General features: G+C 36.3%; 1 protein-coding gene across 1 annotated transcript in view; it reads left to right on the top strand.

The window, feature by feature from the left end:
- Window positions 1-20,862: 20,862 nt before the first annotated feature.
- The window catches only part of LOC150101164 (uncharacterized), a 130,183-nt gene continuing 129,704 nt past the window's right edge, over window positions 20,863-21,341 (top strand). The window contains exon 1 of the mRNA XM_090402180.1: window positions 20,863-21,257. Within this exon, the coding sequence (XP_090258306.1) occupies window positions 21,224-21,257 (34 nt within the window). The 5' untranslated portion in view covers window positions 20,863-21,223. The remainder of the gene's footprint in view (window positions 21,258-21,341) is intronic.

Raw genomic sequence — 21,341 nt, 5'->3', positions numbered from 1 at the left:
AGTTTTTTTTTTTTTTTTTTTTTTTTTTTTCGGTGTGTGTGTGTGGGAGGGGTGGGGGGGGGGAGGCTCCCGTTCTCTGGCTTGCTGGCCTTTGCGCGCTGAGAGCTTGTCTGCTGCCGCGAGCCGAAGCTTGACACGTAGTGGTTTTTTGTCTGCTGCTACTTAGGGCCGAGGCTTAGCGTGGCCGCGCACTTACCTGCGGCTGTGCGGGAATGAGATTCGGCGCAGTGTTTCGGGCGGGGATAAAATATAATTGAGATTTTAATAACTTTTTGAGCTACGCGTGTGAGAGTGAGAGAGAGTGGTTTTTTTTTTTTAGGTCACTCATGAGTTTTTGGAATTCTGAGGATATTGAACCAATCAAATCCTCAACAAAGATCGAAACCTGTCTGGATAGTGACCCTTCCATTAATTCAAAGCGATATACACAATCGAAAGGAAGTGTGCTTAGCATCCCATAATGCTATGCATTATGGGATGCTAAGGCAACAGATGTGAAGTCAATAACCTCATACAAGTAGCCTATGATGAAGTTACTTCATTTGCAAAGTTCATTTGATTACATTTGGATAAAAGATGAAACTAGAAGATAATTTCTTGGAATTTTAATTTAATTGGTAACCAAGTGAGAAAAAAAAAAAACTTTCCACGCAGGAGTTCAAGTGACTGAGCAACTGAGGTCTGTACAGACCGCACACACAGAAACTCCAGTGAGTTCAGTTTGTGCCAAATACCTGTTTAATCATCAGTTGTTCACTAGCTAGTAATGAAATATTATTTACGAAGAAAGGACTTAGCAACTCCTAGAGTCAATGCATAATAGATCACAAGCTAGGATTTTGCAACTACCTTATTTGCTAATTTCAGTTGTTTTAATTATATTCAGAAAATTTTATGTAAAATTCATATCGAATTATTATGTAAGTATTTATAAGTTCCTTTAAATGCAAATAATTTGTAATGTTCCAAATGTCTACTAATGTAATAGGGATGCTAGAAATTCGAGTTTGCAACTGAATTATGGCAATATATTAATTACATATCACTACTCATTAGGAAAGGATTCATCCCTAGAGGAGGGTAAATTAAACTTTTACAGTGATCCTTATTGAAATATTAACTGACGTTTCCAATGAAAACAGTTTTTATGTGAAAATGTATTCCACAAGTTGTTTCAGGTACTTACTGCCTTAACTGCAGCCACCTCGATGTTTTCTAGTTGGGCAAACTGTGCGCCATCTGGTGGAAACCTAGTTTCTCTGCATTACTGCCGTTAGTACACGCAGCGCCGCCACCAATAGTAAATGACTCCGTGTTTCTTGCGATCGACATTGCCCTGTAGGTAACGGCAGACGAAGTGGTCAGTTGTGCCGTGAGTGCTTCTCTGCAGTAGATGCCATCTATGAAGTGAAGCGGTTTTGCTTCGTAGTAGGAGGCGGGAACCGAAAGCCCAATACTTAGTGTGATGTGCTTTTCACCAATACGTCCAGGTGTCGGACCGAGGTTATAGCCCATCTGATGTGCAAGAATGATTACTGAACAGGCGATTGCGCCGTTCCTGGCCGCATGGTTGCTATGGTCACGCTATCCAGGAACAGTTGGCTTGCCATCTCCCCGAGATGACTCGAGATCTCTTTTATCTGCGGGCAACAACAAGTTCAGTGAGTATTGCAGACGTTCTAACCCTTAACAACACTTCTTTGTAATTGGATGTTGTGGGCACTGATGGATTGTTAATTTCCCATGGTGCAATTTTTCAAAGCAAGACACTATTTAGGAGTAGAAACCTCGGTCTTAGCAATCAAAAAATAATGGTTATATTTACCATAAAATATCCCATTAGGGACGTCTTGTTTATGCTAGTATCGATATCTTAGGGGCTTTAGCAGATATTTATTATAGCGATCACTGCAGAATTGTAGACGGCTATTTTAGCGTTCTGGTAAACTGAAAATCCCGCGCCATCTACCATGAATTTATTGACCTTATAAAAACATTTTTTTACAATTTTTCACATCAATTAATTAATAAAAATATTGCAATGTTACAATTAAATAAAGAAGAAGAAAGGTCATTTTATTGTCTTCTTATACCTGTATCCCGAGCAGGGTCATTCGTGATCAGTTCGACATTACAAAATTCATTTTTATTTATTTATTTTTTGCAAATATATAAAAGAATCACTGATTAGGTGTGTGTTTTAGCCATCAATTCAGTCCGTATTGCATATAGTTCCGCTTTTGATGGACAGATTTTTATGAAATTTGGAATTATACTAAAATATGTTGAAACATTTCAGTTATGTTTTAAATATGAATACAATTTGACTAATTGTATTATCAGTCAAACACAGAATTACATGTTAGATATGACAATAAATAAGCTATCTAAAATACATCAGATAAAAACGTCATCGGTGCGCTTGCTATGATTATGATTAGTTTCACTCTACAAGAATGCGATTACCCAATTCCCCTTTATGATTATCTCAGATCATCTTGTTGTAAGAATCGTCGTAGCTTGGTCGGAAAGATTTGGGTTCGATTCCGTCAGTGACGTGACGAACTTTAATTAGTTTCTTTCGACTAAAGGTGAGTTAGCCGTTCTCATAGGGAAGATGAGGATTTTTTTCTCCCCGAAACTCGGGTTTTTCGTCCCCCCTCCCCCACAACAGGCAAACTGACCCCGTGAACACACACACGGATTTCCAGCCATGAATACTTACGACAATATGTGGAAGAGATAGGGTCTTTATCACATGTCGTAACGCCCGTAGTTAACCATCAGTCAAATCATGGTAGTCAACGTCCTAGATGGATATGGGATTGCACTTGAACGGGATTATTATTATTATTATTATTATTAAATGCGGGACGTGGCTTGGATTGGATTTTTGGATTAACGTCTAAAGTAACTAAGGCTTTGACGACAGTGTATTATGTCTGTAAATTGCGTGTATTCTTCTAGCCGGCTCTGTTTGTCTCTTTTGCAGGATGAGAAAAAAACAAAAAACATGCCATTCTGTATGAGACCGGCTAACTCACCTTCTGTTGAAGGCTCTGATAAATATTCTTCGCGTCCTGTAAGGGATTTCAGTCCAGTTCTTTCCAACCAAAGGGCATCGTCTATACCCACTGCGCTACAGAAGTTCCCAATTTAAAGGCAGGAAAAACGCTAATGGTATGTTATGTAAGAGATGCGTGGTTCTTAATGAATATTATTTTGTGACGTTTCTCACTTTTTAACCACAATCGTATGCACGAAATTCTGTAAACCTATATTATCCAATATCTAATCCAGAAACGTATATTTCTTTATGACATTTATATTTCTATACGACATTTCTATGTCGTATATTTTTTTGGGAAATAAAATCGTTGGCCACCTAAAGACATTGATTTATGTTACAGTGGGATTGTGACATGGATGTTTTTGGATTGTTTGATAACTCACAATCAAATACTATGCTGCTGGTTCACCATGGACTAACTGGCCAAAGTTATCCAAAAATCGGAAAAATGGTTCTCACAAATTCATTAAGTATTTGGGATTATTTCATTCATTCATTTTTTTTTAAATATTTTAGCTAATTTTGTGCTTTTTGTTACCTTTTTCAATTATTTCGCAGGTGTGCCGTTTATTTACAAACTTGTCGATTTCGTTTCAAGTATTTGCTACCATTTTTTATTTGTGTTTGGGAATGTGGCATTTAGTCTCTCGGAATTTGTATCTTGGAAGCATTTTGTAGTATCTGGAAGATTTGAAAGATTGTCTTTTGAACAAAATGAAATCACTGAAATGTTATTGCTGGCATTATAAATTTATTAAGTTTCGTCTTTTTTTTTTAATTTTCGATTCTAGAGTACCGTGGGTTCAGCAGTCTTATGTTTTCTGGATTCAATGAGAACGACAATGCTTTCTTCCTTGAATTTGGCTTCCACAACAGAAATCCACGAGTTTAATTAATCAATACATACGCATGTTGACGTATTGAAGAGGCCACGAGTGCGTTGTCATCCTGTGGCGAGATGAAGTGGACGAAGTATATTTAAAGTGAAAATTCGGAACAGTGCGTTGTAAGCCAAGCAAACCACACTCCTCCCCTAGTTACCACTAGGTAACCCCCCTCCTCCACTAGTGCTTCTTAAGCAAACGATTTAAAGGCATAACAGTATTGATGGCCATCCAATGAATAGCTTATATTTACACCTGTATAGGTCACGTGTCTGAAGTTTGCTACCGCAGTGGACTGGCCGCACTGATTTGAAGGGGAGGATGCTTTTGCGATGCAGAGGCTGATAATTAAAACAACCGATTGAATCTGATTAAAAATTACCGATCCACTTAGGACAGAACACGTGTCCTAAGTGGATCGGTAATTTAAGTGTCGGAAAGCTGCATAATTGGGTCAGGTAAAATAACTGGTTAGCTAGCAGAAATTAAACAAAATCGACTGCCTTCTGTGTCATAAAGCTGCACACAACATTTTACAAGAAATACAATAAAATGTTTTCCTTCTGTTGTTCAGGTTATGCATAAACTGTATAACCTTGGTTTGTTAAATGTGCGCGATTAATTGTAATTTTGATTTCAGAGTTGTTTTTATTTCGTGTATGTCACCATCGAAACCATAAATATACTCTGTCGCATTGTGTATCCATCACTATAGTAACAGCAATTGTCAGCACAAAAGATGTTGAAAATTAGTATGTATATTGCATTTAGGAAAGTTTTGCGAGTGAATTAATTTAAGTTTAGTGAGAAAGTAATTAACCCTAAACACGGCTGGTTTTCAACTAGACTCGTATACATGCACGCCTGTACTTTGAGAGAGAGCGTGCTGCTAAACGTTATTCTTAAAATTCTCACAGTGGGTGGAAGTTAAAGAGACCCGTAGAAAAGATTCATAGCATGAGAAAAGATGTGGGTTGTACTAGAAATGGTTCTCAAAATATTTCACTGCGCAGGTGTGAAACGTCTAATTTCATTAGTTGAGTGAGTAATAATTTGACCAACCAAAAATCCATCTGTTTTCACCTTCTTTGGAATTGGAAAAATTCATTTTCTTTAAGCTTCTCAATAAGATAATCTTGCTGAAGCTTAAATCAGTCCTAAGAAATTCTTCGTTGGATTACGTTTTGACTATATTAATAATAATAAAGAAAAACTAGATTAATCTCTCTAAATGAGTCTGCTCAATTTTACAAATATTTCTCTGAATATCTATTAAATAAGCATTTTGTTCATGTTTTTTTTTTATTAACCCCACTCATCGTCCATTTTGACGTTTATAAGCGAAGGCGACTGTGATTGCCTTGAATTACAACGAAACAACAAAGGCTACGAGGCCAGTGCATCATCTGCTAATTGTATGTAGATAGGGTGTTCTTTTGGATGGTTTGTTTGTTATGAGACCATTTAACTCACCTTCAGCTGAAAAAACTTTATAAAGGATGTTGCTTATTAGACGGGATTTCAACTCAGGTCTTTTCAACAAAAGGACGGATGTCACGATACCCGAACGGTAGCACTACCTGTTTTTATGTTGCTGTAATTATAAGGTCTTGGTATGGTTTTATTACTCCATTATGTAATTGGATTTTGGGAATTTATATAAATAACTACGAAAGACGGTCCAAAGATTTCGGGAATTCGTTTATAAATTATGAATGCAATAGGAAATATTCAACGTAGTCAGATATTCAAAATTTGACATCATATGTTTAAATCTTCTGTCAGAATCTTTTCAGCTGAATACAAGTTTGAATGGGCTGTTGCTTATGGATAATAAAAACCCTATTTCTGGTTTTTGTTCCCCGTAACTCAAGTGTTTTTCCTAAGCAAAAACAAAGGGAGAGAGAGATTATCGGTTAATCTGAATAGTGCTTTAACGAGATTTTCAGGGAAGGTACATACACCAGTACACTTCGAACTCATTGCTTCATTTATGGTGCTTCATGTGTATTGGGAAATGCAAAAAAGTGAATTGATGAAAAAGAATTAGACCGATCTCAATACCAGATATGATAACATTTAAGATAAGTTCTCGAACAATGATAAACGGCTAAAAGTTAAAAACTTTGAATAAATAAGATGAGATTTGCTTCTATAGTTTGCAAAGGTCAAAAGGCACGAAATCTGTCTGTAAGACGATTAAAAGTTTCCCAAGGCCACCTTCTTAAATCATTCATAGAACTTGATCGCAATCAGTGATGAGAAGTCAAAAACCGAATTTACTTCAACGATTAAAATATTAATGATATAGAGATAAAAAGAACACTGCAATAGCTAATTTTAATGTTCTCTTTTTCTTTTTTCCTACTGGCTGCATGCACATGTTTGATGATAAAAATTAAACCATACCGAGATTTTATAAAACAAATATCTTTTGCACAAAAGAAATTATCGGTGGAAACCTGTACAAAAAAGGTACATAAACTTAAAAATCAATATAATACTGGTCAAAATATCATTAATTTAGTAAGAATTGCCTAGTGTGCATTTTTTTACACGCAAATTGCTTTTTCTTATAAATCTGTCTGGGGGTTTTGAGATTAATGATCGGCAAATATTTCAAAGAAAATCCAGCAGCATGGCATGAACTCTGTCATTTGCATGCAGTCGTTACTTTGGGACATGGAAAAACGATAGCCGTGCTCACGTGATGCTAATTAGTTAAAAAAAAAACTTCCATTCTGAAAAGGCTTTTCAAAAGAATTTATATGTGTTACCCAATAGTTTCTTCTAATTTCGAATTTAGAGAATATCATGGACACTTTATTGCTGAATAGCAAAACATATCCTCCAAAAATAAGGCAAATTATTCGTCCACATGTTACCGGGACTGTTTTGAAAAGTATTTAAATCAGAAAAAAGTAAAAAATTAATTATTAAGTATGTTTTTGACAAAAAAGTACAGAATTGCTTCATTAGGAATGAGAATTGTGTTTTTATGCCATAATTTTAGACGTGCAATGAAATATTACAAAATATCAACATCAGGTGAGATTTAACTGTTGTTGAGTGTATTAATAGTCGAATATAGCTAGTGAAAGCGTTCTCGATTTATGCGCATTTCTTACTGCGCATAACAAAAACATTCATTTTTAATCGTCTGCTGCTCTCTCAAATATATTACAGCGAGTAGTTTTTAATGAAAATAATTCATTTATCGAATTAAGTAGCATTAAAATAAATGAGAAGTTTTTAAGTTCAATATAATTTATTTAAATGTGTATATTTATTGATGCGGCACTAAGTAAAGTAAGTTTTTTTTTAAATCTTTCTAATATTACCTTTGGTACAACTTATTAATCTTTTTTTTTGGCTTTTGATGAATATCAATTTAATTTAATCACTGTAATTCAGTTGCAGCAGCAATTAAAGATACTTTCTTGATTTAAAGTTGCAGTTCAAATCTTTACAGTTAAAATAATTTTGATGGTGAAATCCTGCTATGTGATTGTGAGAAATGCTAGCGCCCACTAATTGATTTCCGCAGCTGTCAAGAAAAATTACGTCATTGCTGTTAGTTCGTCTCTCTTGTAATCCTCCTTTATATTCAAGACCTTTTCGTAGTGTAGCATTGCGTTTCAGGGTCGTGATAAGTACCTACCCGGATGAGTCAAAAGAGGTCATATCGATCGTTAAACGGGGTAATGACCTGTTGACCCTATGACATCCTTACTTACGCCTGGAATAAATCTTTCAGGTACTCGGACAGTTACTCCGTTGCGCAGTCGTAAGAATAACAAGACTTAACGACTTTCGATTAGAAAAGACCTGAGTACTCGTGGTGAGAGAAATCTTTATGTGCGCCTTTTCAATTGAAGGTGAGTTAGCCGATTTCGTGCGGAGGTGAAAGGAGTATTTCTCCCGGAAACTTGGGGTTTTCATCCCGCATACAGCAAAAATCGACCCTAGTATACATTCAATTAAAAGACAAAATTACCGTGTAGTGTAGGGCGGAGTAGCCTCCACGATGAGTCCCCAGGCTCCTTGGTGGTGGTATATAATAAAAATTTGCGACAGCACCTATCTCACTTTTAGCACTTATTCAGAACTATAGTAAAGAAATTACATGAAATAATGCATTAAATGGACAAAGAGAAAGAAAAATCGCCAAGTTTTGGGGCTAATTTATGCTGAATCTCCGATTCATAGGATATAAATTCATGGGTATATAAAGGTTAAACGTCCATTTCCCATTTCTATAGGATGAAATATATATCACTGAAAGTACCCGAAAAATGGAATCATATCGCATATACCGTAGATGATGCCTCAGTGCACTGATTTCTATAATACATTTCAGCACTGTCTGTTTTCATTTTCGGCAAGTAGTCCTAAGTAATGCGATCGCATTAATTTTCAATGTTGTTATTCCTTCCGCGCCGCACGGGAGGAGATTCAAATCTGTACTCTATCCTTAATAGGATTTATTCCTCTTTTGAGAAATTAGTATATCAAATGACAAACGATGCCCTGTCATTTATCAGTCAAGAGTTTTTGTTGAATGGATTAAAAAGTTAATTAAGAATCTTGCCATCAAAAAAAAAGAGAAAAAAATTAATTCCTCCTTTTTTTTATGCTTTACAAGTAGGAAAATGTATAGGTTGCTGCTTGCGTAGTCCGTAGATGGCAGTGGCATTCTTGCTTCGATTCAAAACTTGATGTTTTCATCATCAGCCGGTTGGCGAAATATTGGTTGACCTGAAAATTTTTCTGCTAAATGCTATCTTTAAAATATTGAAAGAAACTTGAGCGTGCTGAGCCTTACACTTGGTAACAGGTATAGAATCATTTCAGAGATGAAAAAAGCAAACGTATTTTTTTCTCTCTAAGACATGGCATTACCTGTTATCTGTTAATTCGAAAGGACCCACATAAGATAACAGGTGAATGCTGTTTTCCGATGATATCCCGAGCTCAGTATTTGCACGCTATTAACAAGAATATTTGCCAAGTCCTCGGTTTTGAAGTCGTCTGTGACGATATACATTTTCCCAGACTAATTTTAGTTTTTGTAGAAAAAAATATCGCAGAGTTCCCGATTTGGAAGTAAAGAAAATGCGATAGCAGCGGTGCGATATTTTTTGGCCAAAAATTCTTGTATAGACAAAGCAGAATGAGACTGGGAGGTGAGCGAGCGAGAGCATTGCGATAGTGCAGAAACAAAGATCCGCTGCGCATTCTGTGGACGCAGGCAAAAATCTAAATGGAAAAGTTGGCTCGCAGTTTGACGAGTCGGTGATGATCCCATTAAACCGCGAACGCCATGAATATTCACGAAAATCATTCTACTTTCACTTTGGAAAGCCAAGGAATTTTTTGCGTTCTGCTCGCTGTTTAATCTACGAAAGCAAACTTTAATATCTCGGAGGTTTCCGTGTCATTTATTCGAAATAAATGGAAAATGACCAGAAGCTTCGACAAATTCATCTACACATAGTGTAGACTTTTTGTACTAAAATTAATCTCAGATGTTTTCTTCAGATCCCCAGAAGGTTATTTCTTCACCACCACTCCTCAGTTATAACACTGCATTCGTTGTAATGATTAACAAAACCCACGTTTCTAGGAAAGAAGGAAGGAAGTAGGAGCATTATTTGTGTAATTAATGTGCTGTAATTAACTCATGTTAACACCTGTGAGACAAGAGTTCAGGTAGCGAAATTACTCAATTAAATGGTTTTGAAAATCAGTCATTCATATTTTAATCCTTAATTGGCTATTTTGATATTCTTCTTATTCCAATTAGTAAAATTCGAACATTTAATTTTGAGAGCAGGATAAATCATTACTGGCATTTTTCTATTTATTAGCACAGCATTACGTTCATGGAGCAACTCAGAAATTAGTTCACTTTTTGTCGTGAAATCTCTCTCTCTCTCTCTCTCTCTCTCTCAGTGTGTGTTACTTTGCATCGCGTCACGGTAATTAATTAGTGTGAAAGCGAGAGATCGATCGTGTTTTTTTCGTAGCAAAAGGGTTTGCTTTACAGTAAAATCACTGCTGCTATCTCCCGTCAACGAGAAACTAGTGTATTGTGTAGCAAGTCATCTGTCATTGTTCGTGGTGTTTTCATCACAAGTATTTGACGTCTCCGTACTAATTAATGTTTTAGAATGACTGTACGACTTCTCAACAACAATGTGAGATGCTCGGTCTAATTTAGTAGCACTTGCTGAATGATACTACGCTACTGTGGGTTGAACAAGTTCTTACTAAAGACGCCTTTTTTTGTAAAATAAATAAATAAAAATCTGGATAGCTTCAAAATAACATACGAGGGTAGTCTGAAAAGTTCTCGGCCTAACAATGAAAAAAAAAACGAATTTATAATTTAAAATTATATTTATTTGTCAACATAAACCCCCTTAAGACTAATACATTTATTCCAGCGCCATTATCCTGTCCCTGTATTGGTTCTCAGTAAGATCTGCAAAATACCCCCTCTACAGCTGCAATCACCTGTTGATTCGAAGAAAAACGTTGACCAGCGAGGAAGAGTTTTAGTTTTGGGAAGAGATAGAAGTCAGAGGGAGCCAAATCTGGGGAATAGGGTGGATGTTCCAACAATTCACCTTTGTAGGCAGGTGCATTGTCCTGATGAAAGATGATTTTTTTCTTCTGCAAACCGGGTCTTTTCTCACAAATTTTTTCATCTGGTTTGGTTAAAAGATCGGAATAATATTCCCCGGTTATTGTTTTACCCTTTTCAAGATAATTAATAAACAAAATGTCTTTAGCATTCCAAACCACCGATGCCATGACCTTTCCTGCTGATGGAACCGACTTTGTCTCCATTGGCGCTGAACAACCGGCTTCTGTCCACTGTTTTGACTGCTGTTTGGATTCTGGTGTGTAATGGTGAATCCAAGTCTCATCCATAGTAATAAATCGATGCACAAAATCAGTTTTGTTCTTATTAAAACGCTCCAAGCACTGTTCAGAGATTTTCATGCGTTTTTGATCTGCTGTGAGCAAACGCAGCACCCATCTTGCGCAAAGCTTTTTCATTTGCAATTCTTCATGCAAAATATATCCTACATGTTCTTTTGAAATGCATAATAGTCTCAGCAATTTTACGCACTTTGGCTCGCCGGTCATCCAATACCATATCGTGCACTTGATCAACGATTTCTGGTGTTGTTACATTTTTTGGACGTCCTTCACGTGGATTATCTTCAAGGCTGTTACGGCCACATTTAAACTCGGCAGCCCATTTCTTAATTGTCGAAAACGAAGGAGAAGAGTGTTCATAAACTCTTATGAACTTCGAATGAATTTTAAACCTTCTTTTACAAAGAATTTTATAACCGCACGATATTCAATTTTATCCATTTCAAGGGATACAGACGACACTTTTGCTTCAGACAGCTGTATAAAACAAACTACTTGATAGAATGACTTGCAATTTCACATGAATGCTTATGACAGATGTACCAACTTAGAAAAAAAATCTTGTCGATGGTATTGCCATCTGTGATCGAGGCCGAGATCTTTTCAGACCACCCTCGTAAATACAACTGAATCAAGTAACATGGCTTAATTCTAATCATCTTCTTTAATTTCTACTGAATAAGAACTTACTTTTCTAATTTATCTTCTTCAATATGTCCGTACTGGAATTTCTTCAACACTGCTACTATCACATATTTTTGTGCGATAAAAAATAGAGGTGCAAGTTGAAGACATTATAATAAAAACTTAAAACGAAAAAACGTATGATATTTTTATTATATTCATACATTTTTTGCCATGTCTCATGACCATTTTAAATATAATCGAATGGCCTAAAAGAAATGAAAAACAATTAAAAATTCGAGTATATGAAAAAAAGCGAGAGACATATATAAGATACTACAATCATGAAGAGAGCTCAATCTCTGTATCATTAGAGAACAAAGCGAAAATAAAGTAATTAATTTGTAGTGCAAAATAATAGTAAATCACAAGTGAGGTGTACTTCGTAACATTGCTTCTGTAAAACATTGGAAAGCATAAGCCAATCATTCTTATTTCAATATAGCATGAATTTACGACTATCTTCATACAGTACTTCTATTTAACATGTGATACTTGGGTATTTTTCTAAAGGATACCGTGGCTGGAAGATGTAGCGTGATCTTCAAGATCTGATTTATCCGTCTCAATGAAACAAATGTGTTCCACTAAACGTACTATTGCAGATCTACCAGTCTGCCCATAATGTGAAAGACCATACGAGTATAGAAACATTATATACTACTGGATGGAATGAAGGGAAAAAGTTAATCTTTCAGAGAACGTAAAAACGTCGCCAAGTAGAGGACAGGATGGAAGAAGACTTCAAAGTTTATATCACACAGAAATATGGATAGTTTTCTGAATTCTTGACAAAAGGAACAGAAACCTTACGTTCTCCTGAGAACAGATGTGTAGGCCATAGTTGTTTATTATCTCAGAAATGAGATTCGAGTTGTAAGTATTATAGAAAAGTCGATTTAATATGGCCGCGTTTCTTGATTATATCATGTAAATGCTAAAGGTTTACATTCGGAGCCTAGTTGACCAGGGATTATTATTTAAATCCCCTCATTTTTGTTGCTCCCTTATCTAGTTCAATCACCTCAATCAAATCCCACAAAAAAGAAACACGCAGTTCAATGTTGACCTTAGACAGCTGATCTAATACTCGACTTCCTTTGCAATCAATCAGTCCTTGCCGATTGCTGCTATCTTAATGTATCTTAATACTTAGTTTTATCTTGAGATTATGGCTATCTGGGTGTCGTACATTATTTTAACTTCTTAAGGTGGCATTTTATCCACGAACTTGACCTCAAGTCTGAACTCACAACTTCTTCGTCTCCAGGTTTTATTTTTTTCGTTCTTATCGAAGTATTTATTTTTGGTTTTCGGTGTGCTTAACCCTCTCATAACCGAAGTAAAGAAATCTTAGCAGTGAAAGCCCGAACGTAGTATTGATTTTTTTAACGTTCGCCACTGCTACCCGTACATGACAGGGCAGCTGCAGACAAGCGCTAGTGGTAGCAACACTTCCGACTGGCGCATTACGGTACGCAGTGAAAGGAACTCCCCTGTTTGGAATTCGGCAGCTAAAATTCGTTAGGCGCTGACCTGATAAGTCTAAAATGCTACACGTTTAGGCGTTCAGTTGGACGTATGAAAGATAGAATCGACACCCTCAACATTTTTTAATCCGTTGTAGTCAAAGTGCACTAAGCGATTTTTTTTTTTTTTCTTTCAGGCATAGAAACCTAAGAGGAACAAAGTTTGCAGGCAGAATGGAAAAATCATCTTTTTAAGACGATGTAGTTAATTAATTGTGTCAATGTGTGGATTCCAGTAGCTGTATTTTTATTCTATAAAATATTGAGAAATTTTATGGCACAAACTGAGATTGTTGTTAGCATCTTTCATGATAGCAGCAAGATGGAAGATCGATTTATTTTCTAAGAACCTCATTAACCGTCTAATGATGGACTAATCTCTGAATGACAAATTGATTACCATTCAGACCACATCATTTTAACTAGCGGCTAAACTTAAAAATTCTAATATTGCTTAATACCATATAAGCATCCTTCTATAATTACTTAGGAATATTTTACTTTACTTAATCCTCCTCTTCTACCTTTACGGTGTCGAGGTTTTCCAATTATTCTTGCAACCGTAACTCAAGGATAAGGTGATTAGTCCTATGACTTAGGAATATACAAATAAAAAAAAAGTTAATTTTTTTAAAATGTATTATTAGGTGTCATTCCATTTTAAAACTGACCACTAAATTAAAAATCAGTTCATGTTTATGGGATCAAACTTTTTTAAAAAAAATCTCATAATAAGGCGTATATCGAAGAGAATCTGTGAGAGGGTGCTGTGGTCGTTTCTATCATTGCATGAATTGTTTTAAAAAGGATGTGATTACATAGTTGGAGATTCGTTTGACTAACACGTGGCACGCTAAGTGGCTGTAATGTTAAATATTGAGTACCGTGCTGTGATAAAGTTTTTCACCAAAGAAGGGCTTTCTCCAAGTGCTGTCAAACAACAATTGGATATGGTGTTTATGGGGGAAGCGTCTCCTTCATACTTCTCTAAACAGTTTCTCCTAGGAGAAACTGTTTAGAGAAGAGAGAGAGAGAGAGCTTCGAAGATGATCCTTGTGATGGTCGGCCTGTGAAAGTGATGACTGAGGAAAATGTCTTCCTTGTTGAGGAAGAACTGCTCAATGACAGACGGCTGAAGCTCAAAAAAATCTCAGCAATTTCAGTGAGGCTTTCTATAAGAACCGTCTTTCGCATAATTCACGAGAAGCGTCACATGACGAAGATCAGTGCAAGGTGGGTGTCCTGACTTCTCTCTTCAGTTCAGAAGGAGCATCGTGTGACCTGTTCCCACAAATTTTTAGAGTTTTTGCCAAGGGAATCCGAGAGAAGTGATGGAATGCATTGTCATTGGGGACGAAACCATGGTCCTTTATTATGATCCTCTTTCCAAAAGGTAATCCATGGAGTGGCGCAAATCACGCGAAGCGCATCCGAAACGAGTCATGGTTACTCAGTCCGCCAAAAAGATCGTGGCAACAATCGTTTGGGATTGCCGGGGAATTCTCTTGATTGACTTCAAAGAAAGGAATACCACCGTGAATGTAGAATATATTATGCTTTGCTCCTGCACAAACGCCATGAAGGAGAGGAGAAGAGAAGAGGAATGCTGAGCCATGAAGTTTGCCTACTTCACGACAATGCTCCAGCCATATGGCTACTGTTGTGAAGGACTGTGTCTTCCAGGAGATTGAACACTCGCCCTATAGCCTAGATCAGGTACCCAGTGACTACTACCTCTTCTCGAAACCGAAAGACCTTTGAGGAAGAAAATTTGCAGATGACAATGAGGTGAGAGATGCAGTTTTAATCCATTTTGCAGACAAAAGTGTAGTATTTTTTCAAAGGCATAGAAATGTTAATTCAAAGATGTGAAAAGTGTGTTGAAGTAAAGGGAGATTATGTTGAAAAGTGACACAGTTGTTTTTTCTATCACCTCTTAAAGTTAGTCATGCCGGAAACTTATGGAACCACCCTCGTAACAGTGCAACAAGATACCGATGAGGAAATTGAGTATGAGAATGGACAAAAAAAATGCTGAATTTAGTTCCTCAAGTGATCATTCGGGATGGGACGATCAATACCAAGTGTAATGGTAATTGTCGGTTAGAAGGCTTCTACTCCTTATGTACACTAATTCTAGAAGCATACGGAACGAGAGAGGGGAGAGAGAGAGGGGATTTTGGCATCGGATCGTACGTCTTGACCAAAAGTTATTGGCATTAGTGAGGATGGCTGGCAGTAGATGTTCTTGAGAATTAAAATTCCCACTGGCGTAGTGTAGAATATTTTAAGAGGAGGGGCATTGCTGATGATAGCAAATGAACTACAGCCAAATAAGAGTAGAAGTTGAGTAAGGACAATGAAGACGGTGTTCTTCAGGCCATCTGGTGTGAGACACGGACCAACAGGACAAAATACATAATTGTTTGCTGCTATAGGAATGCATGAAAATGACTTGGCTGGGATACACATACAAATAAGTTCAATGAGTGAAAGGTGTGTAATTATTATGTTAAACTTCAACTGTCATAACACAGATTGGAAGGAGGAAAGAATACATGAGTGGAAGGAAATGGAATTTATGCAGTCACTAAGGAATAATTACTTGAGCAATTATGATGACAGGTATCAAGGGATTTGGGAGTGCTACGTCAACATCAGAGAATTTGTCTGTAACAGAGATGACCATGTTTGCCAGCAAATTCATGAGCATTATAATGCACATGCCAGAAGGATGACCAGTACGGTAAGGAAGGCATAATTAGAGTAAGAGAAAAAATTGGCTGAGCGAGTCAAGGATAATCTTAAAGAGATCTTTCAGTATGTGAAAGGTAAAAGAAGTGATTACAGAAGTAGAATAAGTTTGATGAATGCTGATGTAGGAAGGTGACTAAATCAGACATAATAGTTAAATTACCGATTTTGCAAATGTATAGCACATTCAGTTGAAGATATTATAATAATAGATGTCATGTTCGTTATAGGTTTTGTGAAGCGCAAGCCATGCCTCAGTAATTTACTGAACTTTTTATAATAAAATAATAGCTGAGTTGGATAAGGGGAATGGCTACATGGTGATACTGCTGGACTTTACAAAAGCATGCGACACGATACCGCATAGACCTCTGTAACATCAGCTGAAGCAGATAAGTGTGGATACGTAGCTAGTGACGTGAATAGGAAGGTCGGATGATGGATAGACATTAGAGAGCAGTTGAGTAGAGTTCAGGAGAAGGCATGTGACTGGGATGGGCTACAGGACTCTACTCGAGCCACTACTGTTTAACTTGTACATTAATTGACCTGAGGGAGAATATTCGGTTATTTGCTGATGACGTAAAACTGGGTAGAGCAATAGTTATGATGTAGAGATCTTGCAGGATGATGTACATTATATAGACCGGCATGGTCTATATAATGGGGAAAGAAGAATGGCTATCAGTTTAATGTGGCAAAGTGTATGATTATGCATTTTGAGATGAAACTATTACCGTATACTGCACTGATGGAATTGTACTACAAGAAATTAATGAGACTAGGGATTTGGGGGGGGGGTGATGGTAAAAAGCTCAGGAGTCATGTTACAAAAAGTAGCTAAAATAGCTCACTGATTATTGAAGAACACGCTGGCGTTATACCTGTTTAATGGGTTATGCCTATTTAAAAAGTTTTGATACAGTCCCATCTGACCACTGCACACAGATCTGGTCACTTGGGTTTCTTGGGAATGTGGAGGAGATCGAGACGATCCATAGATGACCACGACGATAGCTGATTTGTGGAATACCCATTATGAGGATAGCTTGGAGAAGGGTTATAGAAATTGGGAGGAGATATATGACAGATACACATAAGTTACATAAAGGGTTTTATAAGATTTCTAGAGAGGAAATTTTTCAGTTCACGACTAATGTGGGAGAACTAGGGGGCATCCCTAAAAATTGAGTGCGATTTTGCAAGGACGTGATGACCAGATATTTTGCTTGGACAGCGGTCAATGATCTGAATTGTTGCCGGAGTTAGCTGAATGCTTTATCGGTGAATGAAGGCAAAGCGAAGTGACTCAGGTATTGTGGAATTATGGTTAGTACTTAGTGAATGATAGTGAGCCTTCCGCATTGACTCTATGGGAGAATCATATAATAATAATAGAACGTATAACTTTACACACCATAAATCAACACCTTAAAATGTTTTCTAAAATTTTTAAATTTTTATGGTGCTATCCTCATATTTTTCTTTTCTGCTTCATCGTTAAATGTATTTCAAAATCATCCTCATTTTGAGCTAATAAAACAACATTATCAACACCTCTGGTTATTCTTAGTTTTTCATCTTTAATTTGTATTCCACATTTCCTCACCCCCATTTTATTCACTTCTTTTTAATATATTTTAATTGAAATATTTAAAAACATTCATTTGAAATGTTTACAAGTGGATTTTTTTTAAACAAACTAACCATTTTAATCAATATTTCTGGTTTTAAATAAAATAACTAAACTGTCTTAATTCCTTTCATTCCCAAAGGTAGTAGGCGAAAGTCCTTAAGCCAAAATGTAGGAGGAAACCAGTCTCCACCCCACTGATAGTCAGGTGAAGCTAAGGAATTGAGGCTTTTCAAGAGAAAGAGACAGAGATACAGCTACCGCTGGTTTATGGTCCCAAATTCCAACACTCGTATTACTATCTGTAATACTGTGAGTTCTGTCGTCGACTTTTCTGTGATGCAGGAATAAAAACCAAATTTTTCCGGACGGGGAACTCTAATTGGCCGTTCCAATTAGAGTGCGACTCAAGTGACACCTCTCACATTAATGACATAAAATATTATTTACAGATGGTTATCAAACATGCCAGTATACTTTGAATTTCTAGTAAAAAGTCAAGCATTTATTGATTGATTAAGTTAAGTTCTGAAAGGATTTGATGCTGATAAGATCAATATATTGACCGACATCATAAACAAAAAATCCCAAACGTTTATCTGGTGGTGCGTGGTCACTTCCAGGTAAGAATAAATGCTTCAAGAAAGGAATACCAAACCATGAAATGCTATGCTCAGTTTCCTATACTGATAGGAATTTTTAATAATTTATTTAGTCAGTTTCATACTGCTTCTGTCTCTGAATATATTCAGAGATAGAACAATACACAACGTCATAATTACAGTCAATCGCAGTTGATCGTCACTGTCAGAAATCCTTGTGAGTACACGCCATCATATCTGTGGTATGACGAAATTGTATTTTACTAAACACAATACAGATTCAAAAATAACATTGAAATTTTCATCCTTTTTGTGTTACTACAGATGATGGTGATTCAATAGTATACAGAACACACGTTTTCATTATTTTTTTTTGCTGCATTGTTACTTCAAAATGGAAGGAAAAGCAGATATATGCGATTGTATCATTGAAATATCATTCCTGGATTTCGGAGGTCGTTTATGCGAAATCTTCCTCAGGTTTCCTCCCCCCACCCTCCTCTTCCACGAACAGAATCTAAAAGACAGTCAAAGCATGTTTCAGGTCTCGGTGCAAAGCATCTTAATTTTCAAATTTTTCACCCCACCCAAAAGCATTGTAATGCTGACAATCTTTAAACTTTGGAATCCTCTTTCTGTAATCTTATATATCAAGGCTTTCGTTTCTTCCTTATGCCTATCAATCTCAGTTTTTTCCATTCATTAGCGGATATCTAAAGTTACAGAGTTTTTCTAATTTAGTGAAAAACACAAAAGCCTGAGTAGTCGTTAAGTGATTGCTGGTTTTTGGAAACCACACACACACACACCCCTTGAGTTTTCTCTCCATTTGTCTATTTACAGTTATGGCAAAAGCAACTGAGACTATGAGACTAGTATTATGTCTGTTCTTTCGTGGAGAAGACACCCTATCATCACCTCTGCATTATAAAGATTCTTCGCGAGAGAGGATTCGAAACCAGGTTTTTCTAACCAAAGGGAATCGTTGATACCGACTGAGTTATCGAGGCGCCCTTAACGGTAGTGAAACGTTTGCTATTCATTCTAGAATTATTATAGCTGGAATTAATTTACTGTTGGATAATTGTGCAGACAACCATTGTAATCAAGGATGTGTAACCGAGATTGAATGTATAGTGAAAACAGAATGTAATAAATTTGATATTATGGATTCTTAGTCACTAGATGTACATATCTGATGGAAAGAAAACGATCATGAAAGTTCTGTAAATAGGGATTACATTTGTTACAACTGCTCCCACCAAGTATAAATGTTTTATTGGGTGTGATGAAACTCGTTGTAGTACCTAACTGGCTCATTCCTAGTTGCATCTTGTCTTGTCTGGCACATACCATCTTTGACTGCCGTCACTTGAAAGCCATACGATTGGATAGTTTCTAACTAGCGTTATCTTCACAATGTTAAATTGCGCCATGGTAGTCTTAATTTCGGTTAATACAAAAGGAATTCTGCACGATCTCCGTATGTATGGGTGGAGGGGGGGGATAGAATGTTAGATTTTAAAGTTTCTGAAAAAAATTGTGTTTTTGGCTGTGGCTGCATGGATTCAATTTGTCCAATGGATATTAGGGAATGCTTCTGCAGATGCAGCAGTAATGTAATAGCTGTGATAGGTTAGCTTGATGTTTTCCTTATCCTAATAATGAAGGTTTAAATACGAAAGTAGACAAGCACAGAAACCATGCCGTTGTCCTTCTCCACGTTCGTACAGATATTGATAGCATTGACTAACATAACACAGAGCACACTAAAAAGATCTGATGTCATGGAGTGCCTCACTCTAAGGGTATACAGAATTAATTATATAGGGAAAGAAGTAGCATAAATGTAGAGGTTTGCAGGACCCAGTACGCGGAGTAAAATATCGGGTTCTTCAAAAGGCAATGGCTTAAGAAAGAACATAAAATTATACGAAAGTGGGTACACTTTCAACTTCTCATATTTCTCATTAAAAAGAGTCTTTTTAATGACAAATGTAACTGTTTGCATTTTTATTCTTATTATTTTTCCATTAATCTAATACATTAGATAGACGGTTCATTTATTATTTTTGAATTATATTGTTAATAAAATGACTAATTTATTTAGGTTATTTTCTTTTCTTGCACTTGATATACTATTATGTTAAAAGCTGTTTAATTTAAATTAAATCTATCTGGTTAATAATTTACTGCATTATTTACTGATTTTCTGAGGAATTTTTTTTTTTTAAATCAGATTATAAACCTTGCACTTCTCAATATGCTCTTAAAAGTCTTATGAAATCCATTATATGCTCATTGGGCCACTGCTAAACACAAACATAATTCGATTTTTGATTTATATTACTGTTTCGAAATGCGTAAGTGCGAGTACAAAAATTTGTTCAATAGTTCAAGTTACGAAAACAAAATTACAAATACCAAACCGTTCCCGTGTTTAGTATGATCTCACAAGTTTCACTAATGTTGTATTCGTCAATGCTAACGATACAACTTCACATTTCTGTGTTTGCTTGCTTTGTTGTTTGTGTTAGCGAGCGGAATGAAAGACATGTTGGATTGTGCGCACTAAGACATCGAACTTGCACAAAGTGGAGAAGGAAAACAGTTGCAATGTAACCGGTTTTTGCATCAGTGTTTTTAGAACTACTTTAAAGTTGTCCAGCTTCTGAAGACTCTTGAGACACTATCATGTATTTTTGTATTATCGAGAAAAAGCGGGAAGCTATAATCATTTAAATTCATCAGGATCGAGAGAAGAATTTGCTGCAGGACTATTGTACGTCTCATGCATTAAGATATTAGTGCGCATGACAGTTTAAACCTAACTTGCGAAGATAAGTTTATCGGTGTGCATACTTTTAATGGCTATTTATTGTAAAGAGCTTGAATTTTGTGTGTGATAGTTTATATCATTGGATTGTAAGTGGCTAGAAGTCTTTATAAACGGCCTCCTTATTATCTACAGAAATGTAGTTCGGCAGTTGATTTGTAAGCGTGCTGTTACCAGATTATTTACAAGTTCAGGATATTTCGGATTTATTGTGAATAGTTTGCAGACGAATTGTCGCAATGGAATCTCTGAGTCGTGTCTTGTCAGCTAGTGAAATAAAATGCGTTTTGAAGGAGGACAAGGAAAATATTCAGGTACGTAACCAGTAATATTTGCTATTATTACAACATATTAAATAAATCTTGATTTAAAATTGTAATTACTATAACCAAAGCAAA

The sequence above is a fragment of the Typopeltis vanoorti genome, chromosome 12 (genome assembly GCF_054136105.1).
Source record: "Typopeltis vanoorti isolate ZY-2024b chromosome 12, IOZ_Tvanoo_1.0, whole genome shotgun sequence".
NCBI classification, from domain to species: Eukaryota; Metazoa; Arthropoda; class Arachnida; order Uropygi; family Thelyphonidae; genus Typopeltis; species Typopeltis vanoorti.
This window is presented reverse-complemented; position numbering and strand designations above follow the sequence as displayed.